Source organism: Thunnus thynnus, chromosome 1 (assembly GCF_963924715.1).
Source record: "Thunnus thynnus chromosome 1, fThuThy2.1, whole genome shotgun sequence".
Taxonomy (NCBI): domain Eukaryota; kingdom Metazoa; phylum Chordata; class Actinopteri; order Scombriformes; family Scombridae; genus Thunnus; species Thunnus thynnus.
Genome location: NC_089517.1, coordinates 14,602,403 through 14,626,093, shown reverse-complemented (window position 1 = coordinate 14,626,093; position 23,691 = coordinate 14,602,403). Strand labels below are relative to the sequence as shown.

General features: G+C 38.3%; 1 protein-coding gene across 3 annotated transcripts in view; it reads right to left on the bottom strand.

The window, feature by feature from the left end:
* Window positions 1–9,015: 9,015 nt before the first annotated feature.
* The window catches only part of LOC137180799 (protein diaphanous homolog 3-like), a 190,480-nt gene continuing 175,804 nt past the window's right edge, over window positions 9,016–23,691 (bottom strand). For all 3 annotated transcript variants that reach the window (XM_067586049.1, XM_067586061.1, XM_067586056.1), the window contains one exon: window positions 9,016–10,636. In XM_067586049.1, the coding sequence (XP_067442150.1) occupies window positions 10,263–10,636 (374 nt within the window). In that variant the 3' untranslated portion in view covers window positions 9,016–10,262. The remainder of the gene's footprint in view (window positions 10,637–23,691) is intronic.

Sequence of the window (23,691 nt, the reverse complement as noted above, 5' to 3'; positions counted from 1 at the left end):
TCCCAGGAAATCAACAGGAATAGATAAACTAGATCCATTCTTTTTAAAGGTCTCCACTCATCACTGAACAAATGACACATACATTTAATCTTTCCATTTCAACTGGCATAATTCATAGTATCAGGAAGTCTGCTCATGTGATTCTTTTGTACAAGGCAGGAGACAACAGTGATCTTCAATAATTACCCGCCAATATCCAAACTTCCCTCTCTGGCAAAAATCCTGGAATCACTGGTGAACAACCAACTCAAAATATTTCTCTCAAAGTATTCTGTTTTGAGCCCCCACCAGTCTGGTTTCAGATCTATGCATAGTACCATTCACTGCTGTTACATTAGTTGTAAATTATATTGTTTATTCTATGGACAAAAGGAAGCATTGTGCAACTGTTTTCATTGAGTTGTCAAAAGCCTTTGATATAGTTGATCATTCTCTGCTTATTCAGAGACTGTAATATTGGGTTTGATTCAATTGCTTGTATCCGATTTTTGAATTACCCTCCTGAAAGATTTCAGTTTGTGAAAACTGGAAATATCCAATCTGAGTTTTTACCAGTAACAAAAGGTGTTCCACAAGGATCAGTTCTGGGCCCTGTATTGTTTACAATTTATATTATTGTCTCTTCTCTAACTGACTGTAATGTCCATCTTTACGTGGATGACACTATTCTGTATTGTTTTGCTGACTCTGTACAACTTGCTGTTGAGAACCTACAACTTTCTTTTAGTGCTCTTCATGATGTACTTGTTAATCTTTAACAAGTACTCAGCGCAAGTAAAACAAAAAGTTCATGCTTTTTTCTGAAGTAAGAGATATTGATTTTAACAGTCTACACCTATCTGCTTTGAATGATAGCAACATTGAGAGTCACAGAATATAAATATCTAGCTATTTGGGTTGATGAAACATTTACATTTAAACATCATATTGAAAATCTTGTCATCAAACTGTGGAAAAAGCTGAGATTTCTGTAAAGAAACAGATCCAGCTCCCCTTTGAATTGTTGAAAGAGTATAGTTGAGGCAGTCTTTGTCAGTCCTAGATTATGGTGATATCATCAACATACATGCTCTCTGCTTCCACTGTCAAGCCCTAAGACTCAGTTAATCATTCTACCCTAAGATTTATTACTGGAGTTTCTGATGACACTCACCATTGCATTCTTTATTACTAAGTTGGTTGGTTCTCTCTGGCACAGAGGCGTGATAAGCACTTGTATCATTTCATCCATAAAGCCCTTATTAGACATTTACCACCCTATAACATCTGTGCTGGACTGGACCACAGGATCCTACCAAACTCGCTCTACTTCTTGTCTTATGCTTCCAGTCCTGCGGGTTTATTCTGAACTGAAAATCTGCCTGAAGTTTTTGTGCACAAACCTCAGTGTGCAATTTTTTTGTATTGTCCTCTTTTGATCTATTTAACGCAACATATTTTCTTTTTAACTCTATCTCGACATCATTGCAAATGAGGGAAACCTCTGTGATTTTCAAGGCTTAAATAAGGGTTTGAAAGAATGAATTCAGAGTTCCTCTATGGTGAACTGTTTCAAGACAGCATACAACACTGAGGAAGATAAGTATGGATTACTTCCAAACACATATTATAAGACTGATGAATCAGATATACAGTGTATGTGATGTTCAGGTTAGAGGGTGGGGGTGGACCTGTCTTGTCATATGACTTTGTGGGTGCTTTTTTAAAAGCAGACATCCTAAAGTGACTGTGTCACACATTACCAGACACCAGTCTCTACACTCCTGAAGAATATGTCTGTGACAGCAAAGTTTCCCTCTCTGAAGTCATCAATGTTCTTTGGCACTCTGGCAATGAAGGACTATGCTATCAGAGGATCAAGCTTCTGTGTTTTAATGTACCAGGACCAGCACCAAGCTGACACAAGAACTAGAGACAAAACATACAATAGGTCATCTCCTTTTCCAGCTTGACAGCCATTTCACTGCATACCCTTGTCCAGAATATGTTAATGGGTGCTGTCAGACAGGACTGACAAAAAGTATTTTTCATTGTAATATATAATTCCATACTACTTGTAATAGGAAAGTTTCGACTTAGTTATAATAAACTGAAATGACATTTGATTTTGACTGATCACTTATTCGAGTCATTGCATGTTGAATTGAGCCTACTGAACTCACCGCACTGTCGATTTCAATCTTCTCAGAGGAGAGGGGCTTATTTATTGGAAGACAGCCTAACTTTTCATCAGTGGAAACTGCCCAAATGGTAAAAAAGTAGCCCAATATTATCACAACCCACCCAAAATTATTTTTACGCTTATTTTTTATCTGTTGGCCCCTACGCTAGCGAGGATTTGTCAGAAAATATATTTAAATAATGACAACTAAGGGTCGTGCAAGTCAAAGTAGTATGATCATTTTTTTCTGTTTTAGCCATGTGACCCCCAATTTATACTAACTGTTGGTAGAGAACAAAGTGACTTCAGCTTTCCATTTGTGGGAACATGTTAGTTGTAGTTTGTCTCTGCCGTAAGTTAGAAATCTCCCAAGTGGACAGAAATGCATACTGTTCTGTAGTATTCATTAGGACCCATGTATGGACACAATGGGAACTTGTACCTTCAAATACATTATGTTAATGGCTAAAATTGTTTTAATTTTACTGATGAAAGACCATCTTTTGAATAAAACTGAATCCAGTATTCGATTCAGGTGGAGTGTATGGCTTCTAATCAACATCTATTCTTTTACTCTTTTAGTTGGTCTTCGCTACTGCATTTTTCTCTTTATAGTCTGATTTTAAACAATTATTCACCTATGTGACTGTTGTGATATATTTTTAAATGAATGACACTTTGCTACTTAATAGCAGAGCACATTTAAGAGCACATTTAACAGCCCCTTGTGACATTTCTCATGTTTTGTTGTGTTAACAGAGTGTTAATTTGTTGAGAGCTGTGTTAGCACAGTAATTATGTGTCTGTGTTGGTAAGGATTAGGGAATGGGGGTTTATTTTCATCTGTGATACACAATGTGCCTGTTTTTAACTTACATCTTGCATAAGCTTGGGCATATTTGGTTGTGTATGCCTGTGTTTTAAACAAGGACAGCAGTTAGCTGAGCTGCAACACCTTTTCTCTCATTAGGCTTACTAAACAGGATAATGATTCCCCCGAGAATCTGTCTCCATCGCTCCACTTGCCCTGTCACTCTACACCACCATCACCATGGTGATCAAAGCCAGATGTGCTCACTTCTGTTGCCGCCAACAAAGCACAACTGTACTGAGTGTTTTTACAGTTGTCACTCTGCTCAGTGCCATAGCCCTTAGGGAATCTTCAATGCACTGCAACAACATTAGACAAACCTAAAAACACACCACAGCTATTCTCCTAGAGTGACACACACATTTTTGAATTGAAATAAGGAACTAAAATAAGCTTAATTTAACCGATGAAATTCTGCTATGATTATGTTACAACATGGTCATTGTTCTAGTCACTTCAAGAGCTTTAGACACCTGAACCAAAGGGGTTTCAAATTCTAGGAAATACATATAATAATAATTAATTTTTCACTTTTCTATCTTTCATTGTTAAATGATCCCTCTCAGTCCTATCACAACTTGCAACTATACATATGTTACCATAATTACACTGTAGACAGACTAAAATAATGGTTTTCTCAGAAAAATGCTCTATCTCATAATTGAAGTTTATCATGCTTCTGTCCACCTGACTGGTCTTTTTCCTCAGTGAGTCTTGTTTAATTTCTTTCCTATTTATAGTCGCTTTTTGAGCTCATACTGGTTCAAAGTTTGTCTCCCTTCCTGCAAGCCAAACTTATCAAACTATCAAAAAGCCAACCAATAAAGCAGCTGCCTCTGACAAGAACAACAGCGAACCAAACCTTATTAATTTGTTGTGACTACAGATGAATGAACTTGCATCCCATTCAGCTGTTTGAAGAGGGAATAAATCAGTACAGATAGCAAGATATTCAATATCCGCTGTGATATTTTATGTGATTGCCAAATATGTGCTATTTGTTTGGCGAGGGATGAGTTTTCAGTCTTTCATGCTTTTCAACAACAAAAACATCAACAAACATCACTGCAAGACAGTGCAACAAAGACAAAGAACTGAAAGAGGGCAAAAATTTACACTGGTGTAATGCAACAGTGATCAAGGAAATATAGACAAGACACACAGAAACACACCTGCAGCGACAGATGGAGGTAGCCCCAGTAAAGAAGAGAGAGGGCAACACAGCACTGTGAGAGATGGGAGAAGGGGAGGAATAATAAAGAAGGCAGGAAGAATCCATTGTTGATTAAGTAAGTGTTCGACCATAAACATAGATTATATTCAGTCTAAGAACAGTCTGGCTTGATCTATAAACAGGACAGAACAGTTAAGAACCATCTTGAACAGTCGGGTGACACTATTAGGGTGTATGTTTACCACCGTAACAGTCTCGTCCTGGATCTGAGCCCAACAACAAGGTGACTCAACTCTGAATGTGCAGTGATTAGTCAGGTTCTGCCATGTAGTGATGCTCTTTGGTGAAGCTTTACAGCTCAGAATAAAAAAAAAACACAGGTGTTTGATTGTGAGACAGAAGAAAGAAACCACAAGCAAAAGACACAAACTCTCAGTGCTTCAAATTATTAGATGTGTAGAGCAAAAGTTTCGGGAACAGCTCAAGGATTTCTGCATTGACGCACAGAGCAATTACAGCAATTTTTCTTTTAGAAACTCAATGTACAGACAATGAGGACAATATCAGGCAGAAACATGGAAAAATGTTTCGTCTTGTCTTTGAGGAAAATGTGACTTCCTAAGTGTAGGATAGCTGAACCATCTCCTAAAACTGATGTTAATATACAGTATAAATAATATAATTCTGGCCAGATTATATTTTTATATCAACATAGCAAGGGAATGTTTATATTCATTGTATGTGCAAACTGCCTATACAAAATGTTCATAACAATAAATGAAATGCTGACTTAAAGCCACATTGAGTTTTTCAATATTTAACCAAACACAATCTTTCCCCAACCTTTAACCAGTTTTAAAGGTATCCTGTGGGGGTTTTGACCAATTTGAGTCCCTGTTTTGTTTTGTTGTTTTGTTGACAGTTGGTGGCTGTAATGCCCCAAAAATGTAGCAAAGCACCAACAAAGGCTGCTAGCAAGCAAACATCAGGGATATATCAAGGAGAACTGGATACCGCGTTTAAAGGTGCCGTCCATTCATTCCTATGAAAGATGATCAGTAATGCACGAAGCCAAAAAATCTGCCATGTTCCTGTGGGAGTTCCTCAAGCTTTTGTGTTTTTGGGCCCATAGAGCATGCGCACTAGAGACTTACGCTGGCCGAGCCGAGTAACTTCTGGTTGGCTCTCCACACACTTGAGTGGTGATGAAATAATTTATTCGTGCAGCTCTTCTAGACTTTCCAAATGTTATTGGACCGAATTAATCAGTAGTAAAACAATTTTGCGGGGGTTGTGATGCTCAAAAGAATGTATTCACTGTTTTACAGCTGCTCCTTTTCTAATGATTGTGTGATTGTGATTGGGAAAAATGCTTTTTGGGCCAGTGTGTATCCTGGAGGTTGTAATTACATAGTTTGACCACTACTAAATTGTGCTGTTCCTGGGGGCTTGGCAAATATGTATGTAAGTAATGCACAAACTTGGCTTTGCTGCCACCAAGTTTGTTAGGCATTTGATATACAAAATGCGTTTTGTTTAGAAACACTGAATTTAAACACTGACTTTTTTTTTTTTTTTTAATAAAACTCCAAAGGCTACCTTTAACCAAAGTATTTCAGTTGTCTAAACCTAACCACCTGTCACTTCTGCGAAAGAAGACACAGGCTATTATCTTCTGTCTCAAACGCCTGACTAGAGTGAGTGTGTGTATTAAGTTGTGAGCAATGCCAAAATGCGGGTGATCACACAAAAGCACCGTGGCTGAACGTTTCCAGTGTAGACACTGACAGAGGACTGCTGACATGCTGCTTCAGCTACACGGCTTGTGTAGATGAGGTGTAAGAATGTCACATTTCCTGGACTGGAAAAACCGTTGCCAGTGAATATAATCCAGACAGCAATTACATTTCCTCCAAAATGTATTTGGCAAGGCAAATTAGTAGCGTATCAATGTATTTTGTTGGAGACAGGGATGGATGGCTACATCCCTCCTGCTAACCACACTCTAAAACTGTGACTGACACCATCAACAGTAGATTACAAAATAATTCTACCAAACAACCTGAAAATAGAAAGTGATTTTACAGCATTAAATTCCAGAGTATGATGTATACAGGCGGTACAGCGCTCACTCTTTGACTCCCGGGGAAAGGAAACAGTGACAAATCTGTTGATTTGCTTTGTACTTTCCCCCTCATCTACAAATCCTAAAACACATTTTTAACTTCATCTCCAATCAAAGAAGCCCAGATTGCAATCTGCTACACAATATGTTTTGCTCCACTTTATTAGGCCCATAGATAAACCTCATGGCTGGAACACAGGCTTGTGAGTAATGAAGGCTCCCTCAGCATAACAAGATCCTACCCTCCTTATGCTCTCCTTCTCCTCTCAATTTGTAGAATCCTTCAAAAGAAGGCAGGAAAATGACCAGCTAAACTCAAAGGAGCAGGACCGCACAGATGCTGTTACAAAATGTAATCATGTTTTAGATCTTGCAGGCAATTAAAGAGAATGTATCGTGAATATGTATGCAGCTCCAGGTACGTACTCCTGATGTCGACAAAATGTATTCCAGCTAATCATATTATCAGTTAGACAGAGGGTTCCTGTCTGGCAGACAAATGACCCCTTATGTTTCAAGGTTTTTGTAAATTATAGTGCTGTCAAAATAAAAGACAAACAAAAGGCTGCATAGATGCAATGTTTGGTAATAACCTATTTTGTGGGTGTATTGTGAAGAACCCGAATCACTTGTTAATCAGAAGCATATTTTCAACACTGTAATTATCATGTATTAACATCATGGAATTGAATGTCCTCAAAAATGCCATATTAGGCAGAAGAGTATACTCACACACATCATTTTCTAGTTCAAAATACAGTAATTCAGGAAACTGGTAAAAGAACTCCAGCAAAACACAAATGGAAGTAATTCTCAGTGCCATTGGAAAGAAAAACAAATGAACTCTCTCTTGTAGAAGCGGTTTTACAAAAAGCTGAGGTACTGAAGAGGAAGGTGACTGGTGTTACATCCTTTCAGAGAACCATGAAAGAGCTTAAAAGAAAGTGGTTTGATTTTAAACTGTTCAGTAGAAAGCGCACTACAGCCAGCTGAAGCTAAACCAAGGCCACTGGAGCAGCCCTTATGAACAACAACCACTATGCTCTCCCAAAACGCTCAGTGCATCACCAGGGAGGTGTTTGTCTCTGGCAACGATCCAGGTGGGGACACTTGTGTCGTTCCCAATGGTGAAGATATTCACCAGCTGAGAGGCTGCAGCAAGCAGACCTTGTCAGAGAGCAAGTTGATTGGAGAGCAGTTCTCTTACTCCCTCTACTTCTCAATTCTGTCTCAGTCCAGATTTAATGGGACTTTTTTTTTTATTTCATGCGTCTTCAATGTCTTGTTTAATTAATAAAATGATTGATAAAAGCTCACACACACACTCTTCACAAGCTCCAAGTCAGGGGTCTATTATATTTACACAATTTAACAATGCAGATGCACAAAAACTATGAATGAATGAATGAAGGAATAGTTTATTTCGGTCATACATAATAAGGAACAAAAACATTTGTGTGAGTATGCAACTGACAAAAACATCATCATAAATGTTTATACCAATCCATTTCACGAAATAAAAAAAACACAAAATCAATGACCGAAAAAGGAATAGGTTGAAGCCCAAGGCTTATTTTTGCCAATCCATAAAATAACCCAGAATATTAGCAGTATGAAATAAAGAAAAAAACAACTCTAAATTGTAATCCTAATTATTTTACATCTTTATCATTTTATGTCATAATCCTTTACTATTTTACATTTTAAGGCTTTTTTGAAACTCAATAGAGTTACACAATTTTAACTCATCACTAAGACCATTCCATAGTTTGACTCCCAAAACTGAATTTTACATTGGTTCTCACTTTACATATGTCAAAGATACACAATCCTTTTAAGATTAAAATTTCCTTCTCTTAATTTAAAAAAATGTTGAATACAATTTTTTTAAGTTAAGAGAAGGAAATTATAATCTAAGAGGTGATATGATAAAATGGATTGTCGTGAGCTCAAGCTTTTAGGAAGAAATCCAGTCATGAATCATAAGAAAACTGAACTTATTATGGAGCAAATTATGTACCAAAAAAATAAACTTCTACAAAGACACTAGCCTGAACTTCTCTGTGTATTGTGCAACCAAGGCACAACATTTTCTAAGGACCTGACTATCAAATTTTAGAAATAAGTAAATTAAAATAAGGAGATGGAACATAGGATGATGCTAAAGTCCTTCACAGGCCATAGCATTAAATAAATCATTCAAAAAGAAGCATGCAGTGAGACTAGCAGTACTCCCTCAGCAGCACCAACACAGAAACAGTGCTGGGAGAACAGAAGAAAATGTGAACACTTGAAAAAAAGACTAAATTTTAACTAACTAAATCGTAATTGCAAGCCCAATCATAATTGCGCACAGATAATCTGACCCCCTTGGTCTCATGTAGCTTTGAACACTTGCATCAAAGTGTTTTTTTTAAGACCTTTTTAAAGCTGACAAATGCTGCTAACTGGTGTGCAACTTTCTCAGTTAGGCTGTAGCAATGCTTGTATTTGTGACTGAGACAGAGATTAAGTCATTATTTTGTCTTAGTGAGGAGGGGTGTTTTTTTCCTGCTTAATAACTTATGATACATGTCTGAATATGATTCAGTGTAAGTACTGAAAGCAACAATGAGAATGCAGAATATCTGTCATATGGCCAGAGCCTTCACAATTCACCGGAGGAAAAATAAAAAGACAAAACACATTTTTCCTTATTTTATTGTAAATGTGTATATAAAAATGAGCAATACAAGTAAAGATAAAAGTATGCAAAAGATATGAGTGATTTCAGCATTTTCAATGTAAGAGAACAAAAACAGCATCAATTATGGTTATCTTGTAACTGGCTGAACTTGATTCTTTGTGCCAGATTTTGGACAATACTGTGAGATCCTGTTCTCATTTTGTATACATTTTCTCACTGCCAATGCAATCCAGTAAAACCAAAATCAACTTGTCAGATTGCATCTAATTATTATTTCTTATTACCCTTGAAAGTACAATCTTACAGCATATTTACTGATCTGTCATGTATATATATGTTTTAAGGTACACATAGAATACTTTAATAGAAAATACAAATGATGACTCAATGCTTTGAATATAAAAGACACTTCATCACCCCACAAGGAATGAAAAAGACTGAAAGAAGAAAACAGACACGAAACAATTAAATACTAAAAGTAATAAATGCAGATATGGACTTTTAATTGTACACAACTTAACTATATGACGTGGATGTTTAATCCAAAAACTACGGAATATAGGTCCAGAAAAATAACAAAGATAAAATTGTAAAATAAATGCTTTCAAAACTAAAAGCAGTTATAGGAAATGCAAATTTGAACAGAAATGTGACAGAATTTTTAAACATTGCGTACTTCTGGATTACAAAGAAAGTGCTTAGCAATATTGCATCTTTGATTTCAGAGGAAAAGCTGTTACATTCTCAGCGTTAGGGATATATGAATGATTGCCAAATGTTTTTTTTGACAATGCATTTTGCGAGAACAAGTAGAGACTCTGCTGAATCTATATAGCAGCTCTAATTATACCGTACAATGCTGAAGTATTTCCCTTGAATCTTTTCAGTATTAATTTCATGAAGGTACCTCTGAGCCAAAGTGTGACTATCTTTGCTCTACCTGCCAGAATTTTTTTTTAGGAAAGTTTTTCTTCTTTATACCATCATGTGTTTAAAACATGGTCCTCAAAATCATTAGTACAATTATACAAATATATTTATTTATGGAGCTTTATAAAAGTCCATGTTTCTTTAGTTTAAGTGAATATAAATTTAATTTTAATTTAAACCTTTTATAACTCCTCTTAACTAAATTTACTGCTCATCTCCAAGTTAAAAAAATGCTAAGGACAGTCTTTCAGAGCATGTTTACATGTGTGGATACAATCATATGCTTAATATTATTGCAGAGATAAGACATGATTCTTACAAGGCCCTGAGTTTGGCCAGGAGAGCCTCTACATCAGACTCCCCGTTGGTGCTGCAGCTGCTGACTGTAGCACCTGCGGAGGGTGGCTGGAAGGCCGGAGGCTCTGCTTCAAACCCTATTTCTTTCGCTGTCGGTTTAACCGTCTCTCTCTCCACCACCCTCTCTCTGTCCTGCCCGTAGCTGTGACCTGGGATGTTCCTGTACCTGCGACCGGACTCCAAACACGCAGAAGCCTTGGCCCGAGCTGTTGCAGATGGATAGCCTTCACTCTCGTTATGGGCCTCATTGGCAGGGGGAGCTTTCACCACCGCTGAACCCACATTTATATTCTGCCGAGAGCGAGACCTTTGTAAAGGTGCCCTGTTGTTTTCTGTGAGTGAAAAACAGGAGAGACAAAGCAGTGAGCACAAACTGTGAGGATGAGGGAGACAAAGTTTAAAAGCGACTGACTTGTTAAATGAGTAGAAGCAAAGGGGTTAAATCAAATTACGGATCAAATTACAAGCCAGGAAGAGAGCAGGAGATAAGTTAAAAAAAAGAAAGGCAGTGAATACAACACATAATGTCATTCTGCAGCAAATACACATAATGGAATAACAGAAATCGTGAGAAAGTACCAAGAAGCACTTTAGTGAGCATATAAACATACAAAACAAAGCAAACACACACATGGTCTAACAGTACACACAGTTAGTCTGGATGAATACACACACAAACACACACGGTGGAAGCATACACCGTGTACACACACACACACACTGATGAGGACAAATTCTCTGCAGCAGACTGTGGCATGCAGCCAGCGCAATATGATGAAATGGATATGGCTGATCAACCGCAACAGAAACTCAATAACATTGTGCGTCGCCCTTTTCCAATCTCCCAGTCTCTTTCCCTTTTCTCTTACATGGAACCCTCCCACCCAGCCCCCCCTCCCATCATCATTCTCCTTCCTCCGCTCCTCATCTCAGCTCTCTGCTCCTACAGTAGTCCTCTTCATCTTTCTTATTTCTCTTACACCCCCCAATCCCCCCCCTCCTGCCTTTCTCCTCTCTCCGCTGCCCCCCTCCTCTCTGGTTTCCGACTTAAAACACACACCCAGACAGACAGTGGAACAGAGCGACGGCCCAGATAGGACCTACATTCTGAATTATAATCCCTCTGAGTAGATCTTAGACTTCATCATCAGTATGTGCACGCTGGAAAGAGAGGGTAAAATCCATATTCATGTGACCTTGAGCGTGAGGCTGAGAGGAGTGGCGTGAGGAAAGACACCACTGCATTTAAAGTTTCCTGAGCCTGAAATGTCTGGCAAACAGGAGTCAAACACAGCAGAGCAGAACAGAGCGACCCGCTCTGTCAGCCAATCGGTAATGAGTTTGGAGCGTGGCCAGTCAGTCATGACAGTGTGTTTTATGGGCTGCGCTGACGAATGACAAGGAACGTCCCTGAACACAACCTCTGACAAATAAATAAGGATAAAGGGAGGAAAGAGAGCAGACAAGAAGGAACCGACTGCAAAATTAAGCAGAGAAAGCCTACGATTACACACATCAGCATGCGCGCACACACACTGGCACATTCACTTACACACGCACGCGCGCACACACACTCGTTAGGCAAACAAGAGGCGATTTTAAAAGGATGAAATGAGAAGCCTGTGTGGTGTTGCTGCTGTGACTGAACATTTGCCCCTGCTGAAAATCCAAGTCTCCTCTCATTATCTCACCCTTTCTGCTCTCTCCTCCTGTTGTTGCCGCCTCAATTGTAAAAGATGACAATTATTCCCCACATTCGTTCCTCTTGCTCCACACTCCCCTATCATGTCCTGTTCCTCACTCCTCCCTCTAAAAAGCTGTCATCCATCCCCCCCATACCCGTTTCTTTCTGCTTGACACATTCACATACTCACACACTCACAGATTCAGAGCTGGTGTTGTGAACATTATCAATTGGGGTATCAGCAATTTGCATTTTAATATCTTGTTTACACTTCTGTTGAATTCTTAAAGTGATGCCTATTCTGTCATCTTGGAGAGAAAGAAACATTCAACAGCAATTTTGACAAAATTCAGACATGCGAATGATTGACTTTTATTTTAGCGTTTATTATTATGACTTTTATTATTTTCTGCTCTGCAACCCTTAATGTTTATGTATGAAAAACACTAGAGAGAAATACAAAACAAAATATCCATACATATACAATACATTTACATTTAAAAAAACCCCATACCTCAAGAAGACCTGTTATCCAAAAGTGCACTTCTTTTCTTCCTAACAGGGCTTTGACCTTTAGTGGTGAACATGATCAAAGTGCTAGCAAGTCTGTGACACCTAGCTGCCCCTTCCTTTGAAGCCCAGCTAGCTTCTCAATATATGCTTTCATCTAAGCTGTAAAACACATCTGAAAGATGTAAAACATGTCTCATCTCACAGGTTGTTCCACTTTAACCAACAGCTGACACTGGTTTTATAGGAGAACAAGTCAAGTGGAGCTTCAACTGAAATAGCTGCTCTGGATGATAATCGGATTCTGAGAGGGAGCCGTTGTCTTTACTGAACACATGCTGTGACGGTAGGGGTCTGAATTTTTACCTCTCAGATAATTTGATTCAGATTTATATACGTGATCTACAATCTAATTCAAGAAGGATAAAGATATATTTTCCAGTACAAAAGGATTCAATACATTTCAATTCAGCATAAAATTGATGTTTAAATGTATATGCAGAATTTCAGTTTTGACTGGTAGTAACTTCATTTAAACATTTCCTCACTTTTTATTGCAAGTACCACGCATCATAAGCCTCACCATCAATAGTTAAAATAAGTAGCAACACAAAGGGCAACATTTTGGACAGTCCCCAAAGAGGACTTATTTTTCATTGCATCTGGGTATTCTTTACCTCGATTTCAGGGTCATTGTCATCCATCTGCATCCAGAACTTGGAGCAGCACTATATGAGTGCATGTCCTTGTAAATAAAATAGCTTATTGCCTCAGTTATTGCCTTTGACCAGGAGCAGTTGGGGGCAAGTAGCATTAGTTGGTATCGCTAGCTTTGTTGTTAGCTTGCCTCGGGTTGACTGTTCCTTCAGGCAATGTTTCTGTCAGCGCTTTGTTTTTCTTGTGGCCTGCTGCTTTCTTAATAGTAGGTTGATGCTACCATTAGTAGATTTTAAGGCTTTGCATGTTTTGCATATTGTAATTCTTTTGTCAAGACTTCTGACTGTGTAGTACACAGTGGATTCTGATTTTTTTTTGCCAGGCTCTAAGGATGTCAGTCTGTCAGTCCACCACTTTGTTCCAGACTGAAATATCTCGACAACTATCAGTTGGATTGTCATGTAATTTACAACAGATATTGAGGATCTCTAGAGGATACATACTAATGACTTTGGTGATCAGAACCACTAGCTAGGCTGTTGACTCCAAGTCTTGTGTCTACTATAGAGCCTTATCAGTTTTGACCAATTTTGCACAGAATTTAAGTTAAGATTTGTGACTGGGTATCAATGAAGCCATCTCTCTCCAACAGAGAGATCCTTTTTAGCAATAAACAATCTCTAATAATCTCTTTACACCTAAATGTAATAGCAGTTTAGTGGAGTACAAAACGTCTCTTGTCCAATATTAGAAAAATGTATGAAGTTGTTCCTTTATTCCATCTCCAAATAGCAGCTGAGGGGAACTCATATTTCCTCCTGTAAGATCATTTGCTCCATTTACATTTGCTGCTTCGACTGATGCAGATGAGCTTTTACTTATCTCCCTCCCTCCCTCCTCCTTTCCACTCCTCTCTTGAAGTTTGGAGAAGTTAGTAGGCAGACTGGTGCAGGGAGCCTCAGCTGAAGTCTGAACTGCAGTAGTTCTTGTCTGTCTTTTTCTTTGCCTTACTCTCAAAGCTACACTGCCTGCTACCATTGTGGTGACAATGAACTCATCTACATGAAGAGATGTTAAAAGATTGGAGTGAAACACTCATGCACGAGACAGTCTGGAGATTGGTATTTTCCAATGTCTGTACATCATGAACACAAAACAATTGTTCTAAACTACCAGTCTATCACAGTCCTCAGTCTGCCACTGTCCTTTACTTTGCTGGGAGACAAAATGGAGAAGAAAAACTGTTAAAAAAAACAATGATAAAAGAGCTGGCAGACCGAGCTTGTTGTGTCTCTTCTTGCTGTCAGCTTTGCCGTAAAAAGTGCCTTTAAACTGTAAGTCTCCCAGCCCTCAGCCCTTTAACCAGCTACTGACACTGGTTCTGTGGTAGAAGAAAACAAGTAAAATCTCAAAGAAAACAGACTAATCGCTGCTCTGAATGATTTGAGAATACCATCAAGAATTTCAAGATGGAACCATGGTGGTTTATTAAATGCCTGATAGGATGGCATTTTGTAGGAATGTAAAAGGCCCTGTCCAATAGAGAAAACTGAGCATTTCTTTTTTTCTATCTGCAAATAGCTGCAGAGAGGAATTCACATTTTCCTCTTGTCAGATCATTTGGTCCATTTGCATTTGCCACTTCAAATACAGATGCAGATGAGCCTTTCCTCTCATCTCTCTCTCCCTCCCCTTCTCTCCTCTCTTATGAAGTTTGCAGTATTTGATCACTTTAAGAAGAGAGTAGTCATGCAGACTCACAAAAATACAGACAGTGAAGTGACTTTTTCTCTCTGTGGAGTGACTGACACAACAAGTTGAAGTTAGCAAGATCAAACGCACACTTCTACACCCGCCATAAATCACAACACAGCTAGCTGGATTGGCAGTTCGCTGCTTGTTCTGTCTAATGATGACTATTTGCCCTGTTTATTGCGTTTACAAGTGGAACATCTAGAGCCAATTTACTTTACAAGGGTCAGGTAATATTTATGGAAAACTTTTTTTTTCTTCAAAATGCAAAATTCTAAACTACAAATGCAACAAATTATTATTGTCATCATTGATTAATCTATCTTTTTTCAGTTAATACAAATCTCACTTAAAACTGAGTTGATGTGAATTTATGTCTGGGAAAAAGTAAGTGGGTATTGATTATTATTATTATCATATTAAATATCTACTCTGGGAACAGGGTGAGAAACTTTTTACATACAGTAGTTTACCTTAAGCAACAAAAGCCATTGCTGGTGAGCACAATCCTTTCAAGAGTCTGGTTTTCAGTATGCCTTTTTTTTTTTCTTTAAATGGGCAGCAGCTAATGATTTTTATTGGAAATTAATCTGACAATTATTTTCTCAATGAATTGTTTTGTCTTTTAACACTTCAATGCAAGGTGGCTTCTTTCACATATCTTGTTTTATCCAACCAACCCAAAGATATTCAGTTTGATTTCATAAAAGACAAAGAAAACATCAAATTCTTACATTTGAGGAACTGGAACCAGAGAATGTTTGGCATTTTTGCTTGGACAATGACTGAATTGAACATTAAAATGATTGCAGATTAATCTCCTGTGTATCTATGTTTCAGCTCTAGATGAGAGACTTTTCAGACGTTGCCAGACAAAGTGAATATTACAACTCCAGAAGAGGCAACCAGGGATGCATTTTCACTGTATATCAGCCAAAACTTAACAAACTAGATAAATAAAGTAAGATAAATATTGTGACGTTATTTATTGTATTAGTTCAAGTATATACGGCTGACTTTTGGAATTTTCCAATGTAAGCGAAGCATGCCTCTGAAAAAGTACCGGTTTGTCACAGTCTGTCCAACACTAATAAAGAGAAAATTGTACTGTAGTTCCATCGATATATGAAAAGCCTTGAAGACTGTTTATGTACAATTGGCCAAACTCTGACAGACTACATTTACCATTTAGTTACCACAGAAAAGAATGACTGATTGAGAAAGAGGATGAGAGGCGGAACAGAAAAACCTGTACTAGCAACAGACTAAAACAACCCTTACCAATTTCTCTCCTCTAATGTACGGCTGTACAGTAAATTGCCAATGAGGTCTGACTAAAGATGCAAAACAACCCCATCATTTTGTCGATTTGAGAATAAGACTGTGTGCACTGTGCTGTGGAAAACTACGATTTAATGTGTTCATACAGAAAGGACACCTGCAGAGGGAAGCTAAATTTAAGAATGTAAAATGTATGGTGACATAAATCTAACTATAAAGGGAAAGGAATGTATGCGTGTCCTTCCCATATCTTGAGAACTGTTCATCTGATCTACTTCACACTTTACAGCTGTATTGCTGGGGACCCAAAGACATGCAGTGTAAAATTTGGTGCAATTTGGACACGCAACACATTCAGTATAAATAAAAAAGCGATCAGCGAACTGTTCAGCACTGCAACAGCAGGGTAAAGCTTCACGGCTCTGCAACTGCATGACATGAGCACAGCCGGAGATCAGAGCTGTACAGTGAGTCAGAGAAAAGTATTTTCATATGGCATGCTTGGACATGAGACATGTTTAATATTAATAAATTTTGTATAAACAAGCGAATAGCGAGCCACTCAGCTCTGTGTCTGAGCGCGGAGTATGCTGTCCAGGAGTAAGGAAAGAGCGGTGTTTTAAGTCGTGACCATCCTCTGCTGCTGGAGTGGAGCGAATGAATTTGGATTAGTGTGAGTGGATTTTTATTCTGGAAAAATGTTATGATTTGGAAGTTGCATAGGGCCTAACTGGAAATGGCTAAATGAAGTGCATAATAGTCAAATAAAGAAAAAACTACTGAAAATATTGAGTGTAAGTGTTCATTAAACCCTCAAGTCCCTGCATGAGTTGTTTTCACCAAAAAATATTTGTTTCTGATTTTTTTGTACTCTGTAATAATAAAACAATAAGCATGAGCACAGCCAGCAATCAGAGCTGTACGGTGAGTCAGAGAAAAGTCTTTTCACATGGTGTGCTCTAAAAAGAGAACAGTAGACAGTGAAAACACAGCTTTTAATCAAGAATGGACAGACTCATAGGCTACTTCCCACGGGCAGCACAAACCAGTATTTCTCATATAAGCACAAATCCTTTGAGCCAATATACCCACTCAAATGATCCGAACTGAAGCCACAAAAAAATAAACAATCTAAGAGCCCAATATGATTGATCCACTTTATTTTAGGATGCATTTTTTTTTAAAAGCTCTCTGTTATGTGTTTTATTTTCAAATGCAGCCCTCATACTTGAAATGAGAAAAGATTCACTATTACAGTACTTAACATCTGGGTATATTAGAATGTTAGTTTCTTTCATGTTGTCGGTGCAAATACTCATTCACACCTCACAACAACAGTATTCATTTTTATATGTGTTGAAGCAGCAATACTGGAGGCCAAGCAATCAGTCCATTCCGAACAGACACAATTTGAACAGGCACTGCACTAGTGTGTGTGATGAGCTAACATGCCCCTGTGAATCTTTTAAAAGGTAAAAGCTAGCAGACAGCTTGTTAGCTTGCCTGTGTGCATTAGAATGGCTGTAATTAAAGATCATTACCTGGCAACACACCAGTCATTGAAGGTTTGTCCCTAGCTTGTTCATCGTAGTTAACTGTCTGCGTGCAGAGTGGTCTGTCTAGCTTCTCTGTCACATAGAAAAATAGCAGAGAGGATTAAAAACAAGGAGAGAGGCAACCAGCAATGAAAAGAGGGTGGAAGGAGAACAACAGTGGGAAATGGGATGATGAGGGAGCAGATGACAAGGTGGACAGAGAGAGAAGATGACAAGATGGACAGAATAAAAAGCCTCAGGACAGTGGGATGATTTGGAGGCAATGATTGTGATTTCGACTCTACTAAAACAGAGTGCAAAAAAGAGGGAGCAATAAGAAGGGAGAAGTAGAGAGAATAAGAGGTGTAGAGATAGATTGTTGAAAAAGCACTACAACAATCCCTGTGGGTAATGTGCAAACTAGCACTCTTATAGGTAACTGAAGCCTGTCCTGCTCTAATGCATATCAAAGTGTTTTCCTTTGTTGATCTGCGATTTTACTCCCTCCTCTTCTGTCCCTCCTCTCCCACATTTAACAACCCCAAATATCTTGTAGAAATACAGAGGCAGAATAGATCATAGTGTTAGTGGGAAAGCAACATCATTTGGAAGCCTTTTAGACGGATGTGTGCATGTGTGTGTACGTGTGTGTAAATCCATGACTGGATTAGAATTGATGTCCTCTATGTATTTCAGCCTATACCAGAATTAGGTGGCTCCAAATGGCGCTCATTTTTGAAGGTTTTGGTTAGGGACTAACCAAAACCTTTTAGCTCATCCTTCTTCTTCTCCTCAAAGTGTTTTTCAATGCGTTTAGTCACAGTAGCTCTCAATGACATAACATACTCCGCTCGAGGTACCGAACTAGCTCTTTCAATCCCCTGCCCTTTACCACAATGACTGGTAGCATATTGGTCTCAATCATTCAGCACATACAGCTCAAGACATGTACAAATGAGGTACAATCGAAGCCACAGTAAACCAAAGAGTAGCCTTTGAGAATAAGTTGCTTTGCTAATTTTCTCCATTTTATATAGTGGTAAATTGAAAATCTTGAGATTTGGACTGTTGGAGAAGATAAACTATTTGATGTCACATTGGGCTCTGGGAAATTCTGATGGGTATTTTTTCACTATTTTAAGATGTTTAAGACATAGATTGAACAATTATTAATTTAATAAAAGAAATAATCAACAGATTAATTGACAATGAAAGTAAGTATTAGTTGCAGCCCCAGGGGCAAACCTTACATCTTGTCAGGCCTGCCAGAAGTGCATATTTTGATATTTTGATCAGTGATGATCAAACTAAAAGGAGAACAGTAATGGCCCCCCACAATCACCTCTTTTGTACAATTGATTTGTAAAAGCTTGATGCTAATGTTAGAAAAACGTCCTGCTCATGTGCTGTTTGAGCTATATTAAGTCAAGAGATTTTTATTTGTTCTATAATGCTTGGAAGATAACAGTTTTTCCTACACTTGAAGTAACAGGCTGTGAGTTCAAAATATAACCATTATAATGGTGATAAGTACATCCTTAAAAGTAATCTATGAACATGGGAACTGGAGTCTGGAGAAGACTGATTCAAGAGAGAGAATGAGGGCAGTTCCATGACATTTATAGGCCATCCTCCATGACTCATTCCATGGTAAACATCCTCATAAATATTCCTATAACTGGACATGGCAGGGGTCTTGGCGCTAGCACATGTGTACATACTGGGCACATACATAAAGACATGCCAACACATTTCACCTGCAATGCTCGAGTAGACATGATTGAGTCATATTAAAACAAAGTGTACATGACTATGTTAGCAGAGAGTGGGAAGGGGTGTCGGGCTGGTTTGCTGCTTAAAACCAAAAAAGGGTGACATAGAGGATATGAAAGGGCTGAGCTGGATGTCCCTCAAGTCTTCTGCCCCTTAGTGTGAACCCCAGCCACTGTGAGCTGCAGCGAAGCATGACATTGCGTTAGCACGCCTTGGTGCGTCTAACAATGCCTCAAAAGCGAGCCTGGTTTCCTGCCACTAGTACTGCTACCCTACACACAGCACTGGCTCACACTACACAGAGCACTCTAAAGAGAATACAATTTAAAAAAAACAATAAAAAAGCTGCTATTTTTTACAAAAAGATCCACCTCTCCACTGTCAAGAGTTAGGGTGGTGATGTCTTCCATGACGTCACATATCAATGGTATTGTTAAGATGACAAATTCACTCTGGTAGCCTTTTCAAAAACGAACAGTGTTTGACAGACAGCCCATCTTCATTAAACTCAATATAAGCACACAATTATGCATAATTGAAGGTTTGAATGTTGCTGCTAGAGCAAACAAAGACATATATGATGTCACATGGAGAAAAATAAATGGTTATTATGATTATAGTGTAATGGCTACTCTGTTTACCATACATAAACTAGATATAATCACACTATTGCGCTGCTACTTTGAGGGAAAAAAACCATAGTGAAATAAATATTTGTTAAGACCACAGAAATAGCGTCTTGCAGAAATAATGACTTGCCTTGCTTTCAACTGTACTCCCACATGATAACATAATTCTGTGGGAAAAAACAGCAACATGATGTTAAAAGTTGTAAATTGCCCATTTCAAGCAGATTTCATGTCTCAGAAAGTTGTTAAAATGCATTCATACATCTCAAAAACCTGGTGTATGGTCAGCAATAATACAAGTATGTCATTTGTAATTAAAGAGAGGTATGATCCTTTACAATATAAACAAATCTGTCCGCCTGTATTACAAAAAGGAAATACACCTGGCAGATGGTTGTAACAGCCCGGGCTCTTACTCCTGCTTTACTCTAATTATATCTACATGCAGGGTAATGGACTGAGAATGTTTCCTCATACAGGGACAGCATCACTTCCTGGGGTCTGTCTCTGTCTCTCTCTCTCCCACACATACACATAAAGGCAAACAGTCACAAACACAGCTAGAAAGCCTGACAGACACACATCACTGCATAGAAGTAAACATCACACACACACAGTCCTTTTCTAATAAGCACTGGCTATTTCGCTGATACAAGTGTACATCCTGTGTTCTCTGCTGCCTCTGGCATGAATTAAACATGTCTTGGTTTCAGGCTCTGCTACCTGTAGCTTGTGTGGTTACTGCTGGTAAATATCCCCAGCAGTTGTAGTCTAATGCATATGTATTTCCCCTCAGTGGCTTCGCACTAACTAAGGGTTTCTTTCAGCCGCTCTCTCCAGCAGTGTACACCTGTCACACTGGGAGAGAAAAATATTGATCCTTCACACGCCTCCAGACACGAAGCTGAAACGCACTCGCAAATGTATCCAAAGACAGAAAAATGCGTGCATCTGTCTGTTTGTCTGTTAGCTTCCAATCAGTCGGCAACATTGATTAATGAACTGGCTGACTGTGGAGAAGCTTCTTTGATAGATGAGGAGGCACAACCGATGTGTCTTGTACATACACAGACTGTGGTGGATTATAGAAAACATAGCAGATAACTTAGGTAAGTCATTTTTATCCATAATGGGGGTGGCTGAGGCTGAGGAGGTAGAGCGGGCCGTCAGTCCATTTACCATAAGACATTTTCATAGCTCATTTTTTTGATTAATTCCTTTGCAATTACAAAGAGATTGCTTTTAATTGCAAGTCAAATTTGAACAAAATTTCAAAGGCACTTCAAATAAGATCCATATTAATAACAATAAAAGATTCAGTAGAATTTTATTCTTACATTGCTGGTTTTCTTGATTTGGTTTTCATTTGCCAAAGTCCAGGTGGGAGCTATAAACCATACATTTCATACAATTTATTGCCATATATTATAGTTTTTTCTTTCTTCTTCTTTTTTTGGGATGGGAATTGAACCCCCTTTTTTGGATCTAACTGAATTGTATTCGTAACACCAAGTATCAAAAACTGTTGAATGTGTGGTCAAATGAATGATCTTGTTTACTTATTCTTTTATCAGTTGCTGATTATTTAATTACTTTACTACTTAATTTGCCATTTAAGTACAGTATGTATGTTTATTTCATGTATTTGAGTTGCTGTGTGGATATCTGTATGTTTCTGTGTGGAATGTACTGGCTGTGAAACAAATCTCCCACTGGGACAATAAAAACTAGGAAATTTGGCTTCTTTTGGTAAATCAGAATGGGACTTCAAACAGTTTATTTTTCTTAATAAAAGTATTGAATAAAAATCAGGTATCTTAACTTAGGTATTGTATTGGAGAATATGATTCTTAGGTCTTAATACAGGTGGTCATTTAGCAACACCTTTTTAGTGAGGTGGTGTTAATCATTCATCCCAAAATTTGCAACAAAAGAGAGAGTCACCCTTTCTCTTGACATCAAAAGGTGATTCAATATTTCAGCTTCCAATAGAAGACTTCTGTTCTTTGTCTCTTTTGTAATTCCTCTGAGGTGTTTCTTTTTTGCCATTGTTTCTACTGCCAGCTGAGGAGTTGTGTTTAACACACAGGCCGGCTCTGACAGTTCTCAATATGCAGGGCCAGTCCTGCCAAACAGACTTATGAATTCCAAACGGCCCGGAGTCATGCTCCATATTTCATTGAAGTTGAATATTTAAAAAGATCAACCCACTCAAAACCCTATAAAACCTATCGTTCTGGGGCCTTGTGTCCTAAAAATAAAATCGCATCTGCCATATCGCATTACAGACAGCCACATCAGCCTCCATCTCTTAACCATTTCCCTTTCTCTGTTCCCCTCTCTCTCTGACAAAACCCATCTGGTAACCAGCCTGTCTCCATCAACACAGGTTTTGCTCTCTCTCTTTCAAACAACTGCGCACTTCTTCCTGCCTCCTTTATCTCATTTGCTTCCCTTTTCTTCCTCACTGTCGGAAACTCAGTTTTTTTCCTTTATTGGTACTGTAGCTCTCACTCTTGAGCCGTCTCTCAACCTCATCACTTCACAGACCACCAGGTAGATGAGATAGTTCCCCATTTCCTTCCTAGAAGCAAAATGGACCTTGTTTTTTATTTCAATAATCTAAGAAAAAAGCATGAAATTTGAAAAGATGCAACAAACTAAGTGGAGACAGACTGCAATGCAGCCTGCTTCTGACAGCACAGTCTCAGACAGATCAAAGCAATGCAGGATTATACTTTAAAAAAAATCAACATCGACTAATCAAAATGTGGGAAACGGACAGCGTACCCTGAGCAAATGTGTGTGATCATGAGTTTCACCCTCACTATGTAAACAGCAGCTCTGGTAAGTCTTGGTAATATAATATAATCATAATTAACAGTTAAGCATTAATTTGTTGAGGTATTTATTATTACATAAGAAAAATATTCATTTGCCTCACAGTGCATCAAGTGAAGATTTTGTCAGTCAGGAGAAGAGTGTGTTAACATCACTACGCACAAGTGTCACTACTAATTAAACCAGCTGACCGAACTAGGTTAAACTGAACTGAATTTAAAGAGCAGAATGGATTGTGATGATTGACATGACGTCCATCATGTTGTTCAGTCAATAGCCTTCCAAAAGGTGATATCTCTTTGGTGTATTGGGATTAGCAGATTGTATAGATTGTTCACAATTATGTGACAGATTGGTGGATTGTTCAGAATTTTTCTTAAACAGTTGGTAAAAACATTTTTCAAATCATATTATATTAGTATATTTAAGAGCTCTGAGAGAAAAATTAGCCACTTATTCCCAAAAGACCCATTACAATCCCTACACTAACTAGACAAAAAGATTGCGGTTTCTTTAATAAAAAAAGCAAATGAACAGAATGTTCAGTCAACTGTGTGCATAATATGCTCTCCTATCACTGTCCATTCACACAGGACATACAACAGTAGTGGTGTTTCAAAATGTGGAAATTGCTGGTTTTCAAACCAAAGAGGTTTGTAAAGAAATAAACGAATAGTGTGCTCAGTCTCTCTGAGAAAATGACAGAATGACAGAACAGCAGGGAT